The following is a 10,226-nucleotide window of genomic DNA, read 5'->3' as shown; positions in this document are numbered from 1 at the left end:
CTGAAGTGTTGTTGCTGGGTAGGGCCGCGACGAACATCTACAAGCACAGCACAGACATCGTAGGGTGGCATAGCAAAAATACACAATAGCTATTTTTTTGACTTAACACAGTAGATTCTGACTTAACACAAGCCTAGGGCATTGTTTCACAGTGTGTCTGGGTGCAAAATAATATGTCAGGATTCTGTTTTGGGGGACTATTATTCCCCTCAGTCTTCTGAAACCGGATCACAATAAGGTCTCTCTGGTGGTTTCGGTGCTTCATTCGTGCTTGAGTGAAAATGAGCAGAGTTTGGTTTGTAGTTCGGAAAGGAGGTCTGGAGGCAGGACCTCCTTCAGTGAGTTCGGGTTTTCGAGGTTGTCAAAGTTGCAGACCCAATCCAGAAGCTGCATTAGGACGCTGATCTCCACATCTGACAGGTTCTCCGGGATGAGCTCGGAAAATGGAGACTGTGAGCTCTCAGGGGAGGAGGTGGAGGTGTCAGAGTAGGGTGAGGGAGCAGCTACAGGGGAAGGCAGGGGGTGATCAGCCATTGGTAGGACATGTGGCTGGTTTAGGCCCACGGTAGGAGAAGGGGCTGGTGCAGGGGGAGTATATGGGGCTACAGGGACCATTGGAGAGGGCTGGGACGACACTAGCAGGTCCGGGGTGACCAGGGGTGAGGACACGGGGGTGGTGTTGGGGGATAACCTCAAGCCGGGGCCACTGAGGGGTGACGAGGGCAGTAGGTCACTCTCCATGGGTGAGGCGGGGTAGGCAGAGGCAAGGCTGGGGTGAGTTGGAGATGTGGGGAATGGCTGCTGCTCTTGTTGTTGTGACTGTTGCTGATGCTGCATATGCTGGGTGGAGTGGTGCATGAGCAACGAATGTGGCTGTGGAGGCAGTGCGTTTGGTGTGTGTGTAGCGTGGGGAAAGTGGGCTTGGTGGGTGTGGTGTGTGGGGAGAGTGGTGGTGGTGGGGGGTGATAGTGTGTTGGTGGGTGAGGGTGACGTCATGGCCATGTCCTGAGTGTCATTGTCTTCTTCCACAAACTCCTGCTTCACCTCCACCTGTGGTCGCCGCCGGGTACCACCACGCTGCTGCCGTCCAAAGTGTGGTCGGCCTCGAGTTCCCGTCTGATTGGGGACCCCGTTTCCAGTTCCAGGGGCCCCAATTCCAGTAGCAGTATTAGTCCCATTTCCAGTTCCAGTTCCGCTTGGGTTGCCAGCCCCAACCTTCTTGACAATCTGTATGATGAAGGGAAGAAGGGATGGGGCATGGTAGTGGACGGAGTTGTGCATCTCCATGATCTTCTGCATGATGCCCTGGTACGTGTGGTCACGCACCCCACCAGTGGCCTCCATGCGCATGCGTTTGTGGGCAGCTGGGGTGTTTAGTGCGTCATCCGGCTCCAGGTCACACTCCTGCTTCACCTGCACGTGTCCCAGGGCGTCCTCATCGCTGGTCTCCATGGGTGTTACTGGTGGCTGGTCCTGTTGTTGTTGTTGTTGTTGTTGCGGCCGGTTGCGGGACGGCATGAAGGATGAGATGGATGGGATGTTGGATGCGACACCCTTCTGGATGCGCATCTGGCTGGTGCGCTCGGCAAGCTCCCGGATGTCGGCCAGAGACACAATAACCTTAGGGAACATTAGGGCCGCCTGCTCCCTGTATTTCCAGCAGACATATTTGTGTAAGATGCGGGTATAGCGATCCTGGAGGCCCTGAATGGTCTCCTTAGCTTCCAGACCCATCAGCTCAGGTGAGTACAGTGCTACCAGGATTAGGATCATGGCCATGGTCTCGTCTGGGCAAACCTGCTGGAACTTACGGAAGAAATGCTCCACCCGGTTCATGAGCTCTGCCGGTACAAAGCGTTCCACACTGGTCGTGGACACGTTGGGGACAAAACCAGACCTGGAGATGTTTTTGCTGGGCCAACTACCAGTATTAGCATCATACACCACTGATCCCATTATGATGCATGCTGAGGTGATGGCAGTCTTGAGCAGGAGCGCCTGATCGTTGCTGGACAGTTCTGCAAACTCACGGAACAGCGAGAAGAAGTACCCAATCCTCTTACAGAAGGTCATCCAGGGGGACATGACTCCCGTTGCACCCTCTGATGGTATCCCCTCATCATATGGTACATCCTGGTAAGCCTTCTTGTACAGCTGCACGATAATGGAGATTTCCGTCTGATCCTCCTCACTCAGGCTGTACTTCTCCGAGTCCACTGAACTCATGGACCGCTTATGCTCCTCCTTGGTCTTCTTCTCCTGCCGCTGCTGCATCATCTTCCGCCTCTCATCCTCCGTCATCACCCACCCCTTCTCCATCCCAATTGACAGACATTTGTGGAACCTGTGGAGAAATACTGAACATGAGCAAATCTGGAGATGCTGTCAGGGATAAAAGTCTGCCTATCATTCCATTGCCCCTACTGTCCACTTACATCATGTCACTTTCCTCTGTCATCACCCATTCTTTTTCCATATTGAGTGACATTTGTGGAACCTGCCATGAAATTCAGTATATATGCAGATATGGAGGTACAGTCAATCTACATCTGTCTGTCTGTCTACTGATGTTTTATTCCTACATAGGGAGGCCAAACAAAATGCCTTCACATCAGTCTGTCCCCCACCACCAAGCTGCCCTCCCTCCACCTTACACCATCCTCATTCACACACCTTTCCACACCATCCCTCCACCACACCATTCAACTCTTACTCCCACTACCCTCCCTTCACCAAATCATTCAGCTCACTCCCCTCCCCTGTCCACCTCACTGACACACACTCTCCTTGTTAATCTCTCTCTCTCCACTCTCTCCACATGGACAACCCAGACTGAAGAGAATACATACATCATCCACACATACCCACCTACAGTACTGGCAGCTCTTCCGGGACGATATAGCAATAACACATTTCTTGTCGTAGGGGCAGGTGAAGCCCTTGTGAGCATTGTTTTGCACTGAGCGCCTGAAGAACGCCTTGCAGGAGTCACAGGAGAGGCCCCCGAAGTGCATGGACTTGGCAATGTCCCCACACACACCACACGCCTTGTTACCTCCACCACGGCCAGGACTGGTGGAGAAGTAAGGGGCTTAGAACTCAAGTTTATACTACTACTACTACTATACTACTACTACCTTACTACTACAGCTAACTACTGCTACTACTACTACTTTCCTCTACAACAATGATGACAACAACAACAACTACTACTACTACTACTGTACTTGTGCTTCTGTTGCTGCTTATGGATAGGGAAGGAGTTTAGTGCTCATGTTACTACTACTGGTACTACTACTATTGTTGGTTGAAACTGTCCCCTGCAGTCCACCATCCCCCTTTCAAGAGAAAAGGAGGTATCGGTGGCAAAGAGATGTCAGCACAGTATAGATGAGCAGCTCCGTGGCAGTGTATATCAAGCTGGCGGGATGAATGTTGTGCAGAGAAGCACACAACCACGGATCTGGCACCGCTTTTCAATGAGACAGCATTCAAACTGACTCAATCAGATAAGTACCGTATGTATGAAGCTACAGTATGTAGTGAAACTGTTTGGTCTATCATATGGAGCCAGGATTCCATAAGCTTGAATGGGAAGTAAATGGAAGCATGGCCCAATGAACTGGGCAAACTTTGGCTATCTGGACACTGCTACTCCTCACCCCAGCCTAGGGTGGGAAAGAGGTCCAGATGATGATGATGATGATGATTATTAGTATTGTTATTATTGCTATTATCATTATTATTACTATTATTATTTTTATTATTTTTATTATTATCAATTCCAGCATAGTCATGCCACTTAAGCCACTTCTCACCTCATTAATCTAAGCCTCTCAAACATCTCTCCCCTTACAACCACCACTACAACTACCACCACAGCAACTACCCCACCACAACCACCACTACAACTACCACAACCACCACTACAACTACCACCACCACCACCACAACTACCACCACCACCACCACAACTACCATCACCACTACTACTATCATCATCACATCAACCAGCACCAATAGTAACTACAGTCACTACCACAAGTCATCACTATAATCATCATCACTATAACTCCCACCTCACATACAACCACTACTATAATCACTAACACCATCCCTACCATTACCCCCATATGACCAACACTATAACCCTGATCACCACCATCACCACAACCACTGCCACTACCTTCCACAACCACAACTACCACCACCACCAGTACCCACATAACCACAACTACCACCACCACCACCACTACCACCCACATAACCACAACTACCACCACCACCACTACCACCCACATAACCACAACTACCACCACCACCACTACCACCCACATAACCACAACTACCACCACCACCACCACCCACATAACCACAACTACCACCACCACCACCACCACCACCCACATAACCACAACTACCACCACCACCTCCACCCACATAACCACAACTACCACCACCACCACCACTACCAACCACAACTACCACCACCACCACTACCAACCACAACTACCACCACCACCACTACCAACCACAACTACCACCACCATAAGGGCGAATGTATCCTTAACGGGAGTCTGTAAAAGGGGCTAATGACTGTTAAGAGGGTCATTAGAGGGTCACAAGGCTAATATCCCTGCCTGTCCCCGCCTACAAATGACCTTTAATGATTCCTTGGTATAATTTATCGGTGTGGAGGACAGAAAATGACACCGATTAAATTCTACATCGATTTTTGGAACGGATTTATTTCTATACCGATTTTCCTCGATCTTTTTTGGGTCCCTCCCCCTCCCCCCCAGACCCACTTCCTGCCATCATCTAACTCTCAAAAAGTATTCCAAAATTGTTAATATATTTGCCTCAGGTTCAAATGGATGTTAACCTACTTGCATACGGTACAGTTGCATTAACACTTTGCAACATCACTACCTCCCTTTTCATGCAATAAGGGGGAAAGTGAAGGATGTGTATATTTTAAATGAGGTTTTGGTCTGCGTAGGAACCTTGAATTTACCGGAATATTATTTAATTTTATCTCAGAACGACTGGAGAAAGAAAATCAAGAAGGAGAGGGCTGATGTGGAGGTGTTGGAGGGAAAGAAAAGAAAGAAGGAAAGGGCTGATGTGGAGGTGTTGGAGGGAAAGAAAAGAAAGAAGGAAAGGGCTGGTGTGGTGGTGTTAGAGAGAGCGAAAAAAAAAACAAGAAGGAATGGACTGGTGTAGTGGTATTAGAGAAAGAAAAGCAAGAAGGAAAGGACTGGTGTGGTGGTATTAGCAGGGGTATTTTTGTGACTTTAACAGATGAAGAGAGGACGGAAAAAATAAATTTAAATATTAATCCATACACCAGATTACAGACGTAAAGGAAAGAAACCAAATTATTAGACCGGAAAAAAAAGTGGTCTGATGACTGAAAGACAATATAAATACTGAACACACACACACACACACACAGGTTGTGAAATACTGGTCTAAAATATCCCTTCCTCCATCTCGAATGCAGAATTGTAGCGATAAATAACTCCAGAATAAGATGCTAGTCACGCTGAAGTGCCATGACAAGTATATTTAGCGGTACCATAATATTCTCTCCTTGAATGCTGAATTGTTGCGATAGATCAGGCCTAGAATATGATGACAGTCACGAAGAAGTGCAATGAAAAGTATGCAGAATCCTAGTATTTTTTTCTGTCACTGAGCTACGCAAAAGGACGGAAATCTACAAATAATCAAGGTAAAACGACTCTAGCAGCCTGTACGGTATATGTTTATTTAATTGCTGGCAACCTTGTAGTGACTGAGGGTGCCTACCATCCACTCACTTGATGTAGTGCTGCAAGGTTCCCAACTTTTTTTCTCGCGATTCGTATCATGCACCGTCTCCCCCCCATTTGTCTGTCTCTGTCTGCCTGTCTGTCTCTCTCTCTCTCTCAAATTTCACCTTGATATTCTTCTTTGCATTATCATATGCTGCTGGAGAGGGACGCCTGCACGTGGTGGCACTGATTTAACCGGCCGGCTCCACTGCCTATACAAAGACCCTTCGACTATCTCCCTATCCCCCAAAAGGCGGATGGTGGCCTGCAAGCGGGGGTCGACCTCAGCCTGCAGTCCATTGGGTTCAAATTTCAGATGAACCTGGGGCTACTACTACTACTACTACTACTACCACTACTATTACTACTACTATTACTACAACTAACCTAGATGCTCTCATACATTAATTTTGTACCTTTGAATGCGGATAGTCTAATTAAAACACACGTAGTAATATTATCGGGTTACATAAAGGAATAAACTGGTATGTAAAAGAAGCTACGTAACCTTCAAAGCACACGAGTATCCCCCCCCAGCTGTGGCATGACGTCATAGGTGTAAAGAAAACGTGACGCCTAGACATTCATGGCCTTCACACACACACACACACACACACACACACACGAATACTGTACACAAATAAACACTTCAATACTTTACACATAAATACACACACTGTACACACATACATATATACCACAAACATGCACACACACACACACACACACACACACACACACACACACACACACACCTATTTAACATTCCTGTCGGTGTACACACGCACTGATCCTTGGCACTGCTGTTACTAAAGGCACTGGATACACTTGACAGCCCACAACGTACCCTGAGACTCCACACACCTCGCATGTCACCACTCTGACACTAACACCCACCGTCCATACTGAATACATGCCAGGACTGTCGTATTCAGAGCTGGTATGGCGGTATTGGCGATTTTGTTTTTAACTTTTTTAACAGATGAACAGAGAAAGGAAAAACAAATTCAAAAAAGAAATCCATTCACCAGATTACAGGTGTCCTCCACTCAAATAAATATAAATAAATAAATAAAATAATGGTAGAAAGTCTTATCAATAAAATCTGTTTTGATGAAATTCTTATCTTCTTCGCTACCCCAGCCTAAGATCGAACTCGCGTCCAGTCACTCAGCAGATCACTTCTCAAACCACCTGCGTAATGATCTCTTGTGGTGAAGGAGTTAGTATGTCATAAGGAAGGCTTGTGTGTGTGTGTGTGTGTGTGTGTGTGTGTGTGTGAGAGAGAGAGAGAGAGAGAGAGAGAGAGAGAGAGAGAGAGAGAGAGAGAGAGATTTCATACTTAACTATTGCCATAATCGAAAATTAAGTTAGAAGTAGGGAGGGAGGGAGGGAGGGAGGGAAGAGATAATCGAAGGATGAAGGAAGGAAGAAGCTGAACAGGTGAGATAGGAGGGAAGGAAGAAAGGAAACAGGAATGGAGGAAAATGGCTAAAGAAGGAAGGAAAGCCAGATAGCAGAGGAAGGGGAGGAAAAGCTAGAAAGGGAAGGAAAGATGGAAGAAGGAAGGAAGGAAGACGGAGGGAAGGAAGGAAGGTCAGATGGGAGGACGGGGAAAAACGAGAGTGAAGGGAATAAGGAAGGAAAAACTAAGGATGGAGGGAAGGAAAGACGAAGGAAAGAAGGAAAAACAGACGAAGGACGGAGAGAGGAGGGGCTGGAGAGGGAGATGAGAAATAAAGGAAAATGGAAAAGACGGTAGGAAGGAAAGAATCAGTAGTCGGAAGGATGGGAGAAAGAATAACGGAAGGAAAGCTAAGAAGAAAGGAAGGATGGCAAGCAAGTAAAGGAAGGAAGACAAGCAAGTAAAGGAAGGACAGACGATTAATGAAAGTAAAGAGGGAGAGCGCGTAAGGCAAGATGGTGCACGTGATGTAAACAAAGATGGCGCCCATCTATGTACAGTCCCGGCCCGGGGATGTTTGGGCACGTGATCGCCTCTCTGCCACCTCTCTCCCCTCCCCCTCGTCTCTTCCCACGCACTCTCACGTGATCACAAGACGTAGATTCACAAACGGGCAACTTAATCTCGTAAATAGAACGTATAATTATTTGCTGGGAGGGGCAGAGGGTAAAATCTTCCCATGGACGGAATAGCGGTACCAGTTTAAAATGCCTTCTCTAGCGAATTCTCACCTGTCTGTGGAGGTTACTGGCTGCTTAAATAACTAATAATAAAAATAGTAACTGCCTAATAGTAGTAGATTAGTAGTGTAGTAGTAGTAGTAATGGAGTTGCAGTAGCAGCAGCAGTAGTAGTGGTAGTAGTAGTGCTAAATAATATGTGAGAGACGTTCACAACAGAAAAACTGAACAGGGTATAACCTTTTTTAACATACCTGGCGGGGGAGGTGGGAGAGTCGCTGGAGGCCGGGGAGGGAGGGGAGTGGGGGGAAGGCAGCCTGAGGGAGTGGTGGGTGGCGGGGGGGGGAGAGGGTTAGCCAGTCCCCCACCCCTCCCCACGCCCCCCATGCCCCCCCCACCGAATGACCCGCCACCCACCATCGTCGCCATCATCACTACCACCTGTCAAAGAAAATGGGAGAGGGTTAGGAATGATGACTAAAGAGAGAGAGAGAGAGAGAGAGAGAGAGAGAGTATAACACCATAATACCATAAAGGAAAAAAAAATTAAGACGCGAAAAATGTACGCAGCGAACCTGAGAAATGTATGAATAAATGAATGACAATGTAGGATGACGCGGCAAAAGAGGAGGAGGAGGAGGGGAGAGAGAGAGAGAGAGAGAGAGAGAGAAAGAGAGAGAGAGAGATATATAATGATAAAAATAAGTGTTAAAAGCAATATAATGCAAGGAAGGATGATGGCAGTAGTAGTAGTAGTAGTGTAGTGTTAGTAGTAGTAGTGGTGTAGAAGTGTAGTAGTAGTAGTAGTGTAGTAGTAGTAGCAGTGGGTGGTGGTGGTGGTGGTGGTGGTAGTAGTAGTAGTAGTAGTAAGGGACTAGGGGAAGAAAATGAAGAATAATAGAGAAGACAATGTAACAAGTATAGAAAATGGAGTAAGAGATTTGAGAATGAAAGTGGAGAAAAAAAAAGGGATACACTGAACAAAATTAATGAATTATAATACCACCATAAAGCTGTGTAATATTCTCTAAAAATATTCCTGTACAGCAAATATGGCGGCCGCAGCATGAACTGTCAAGATAATAATACTTAAATGAGGCTGGTCTGGTTGGCCGGAGGAGCGTTCACCCCGAGAAAAAAAAAAAAAAAAAAAAACTCATCTTGGCGCCATTAATCAGGTGACGTCACGGTCTAGACGGGCGATGATTGGCTGTCCCCACGAAACCCTAGTGACGTCATCGAGTAGACAAGCGCTGATTGGTTGAGGCCACGAAAACCCGTGATGTCATAGTGTAGACAGACGCTAATTGGCTGAGCCAGCGTGACGTCATCGCAGACAGGTGCTGATTGGTTGAACTGTTTGGATCACGTGACGTCATACTGTAACAAACTAAGCGTTCAAAAAAAAAAAAAAAAAAAAAAAAAAAATCGTTGCCCTATAAGTTGACAAGGGTGTGTAGCACGTACTCCATACCGATTTATTTCTGCATATGGTGAGTTAATACGTTTTTAAAATATTCCACATCCGCAATACAAACGCAGAAATGACGAACAAGACATTAGTAAAGTTTAATATGCCGAATGAATCGCAAAGGAATAGGTATTACGGAATACGAACGCATGAACGACGTAAATACAGTAGTAAAAGGTAACACGCAGAATGAATCGCAAAAGCATACTTGTTACGGGGAATACAAACACACAAACGACGTACAAGACAGTGAAGTGTAGTCTGCCGAATGAATCGCATAGGAATTGCTGTCAGGGACTCTCCTTATCCCCTTCCATCCGGCGACTTATTTACTTATTTCTTGCTGCCTTCATACAATTTAATTTTTGAGACTTTTAGTACTGAACTGGTCAAGGAAGGCTTAATATACCTTCTCAAGATGGAAATATCTTAATAAAAGTCTGTAGCGATAAAGAAATGATAATACGACGCATCATGGGACTGAGGAGATTAACTTTTATGCAGGAATGAAGGAATCAAAGGCCAGAAGTCATCAAGATTGTCCAAAGAAAAAAAATAATATGAAGCAAAAAGTTGGCAAAGCGACGAGTTTCAGAATAAAATTGTTTGGAGAAAATGTCAGGACGAATTGTAAAAAAATAAAAAATAAAAAAATCAAAGAGGTTAAGCCTGAAATTTCCTACCTCAGCACCAACATAAAATAATAGAACGTTGAATTAAGGAAAACCTGTTGTAGTGTTCCGCCATTTTAGCATTCCATCGGCCTGTGTGTGTAGGCCGTGGGGAACTACT

The 10,226-nt window shown here is 46.2% G+C and overlaps 1 protein-coding gene across 1 annotated transcript; it reads right to left on the bottom strand.

Annotated features, from left to right (window-relative positions):
• Positions 1-261: 261 nt before the first annotated feature.
• On the bottom strand, positions 262-8,395 carry LOC145407159 (uncharacterized). Its single transcript, XM_080278183.1, is given in 5 exon segments — positions 262-1,077; positions 1,129-2,344; positions 2,869-3,072; positions 8,218-8,312; positions 8,315-8,395. Coding segments are annotated over 5 exon segments (2,412 nt in total).
• Between the last annotated feature and the right edge of the window lie 1,831 nt (positions 8,396-10,226).

This window comes from Coenobita brevimanus, chromosome 72, assembly GCF_032717465.1.
Source record: "Coenobita brevimanus isolate Jiangsu-jjx chromosome 72, ASM3271746v2, whole genome shotgun sequence".
Taxonomy (NCBI): domain Eukaryota; kingdom Metazoa; phylum Arthropoda; class Malacostraca; order Decapoda; family Coenobitidae; genus Coenobita; species Coenobita brevimanus.
This window is presented reverse-complemented; position numbering and strand designations above follow the sequence as displayed.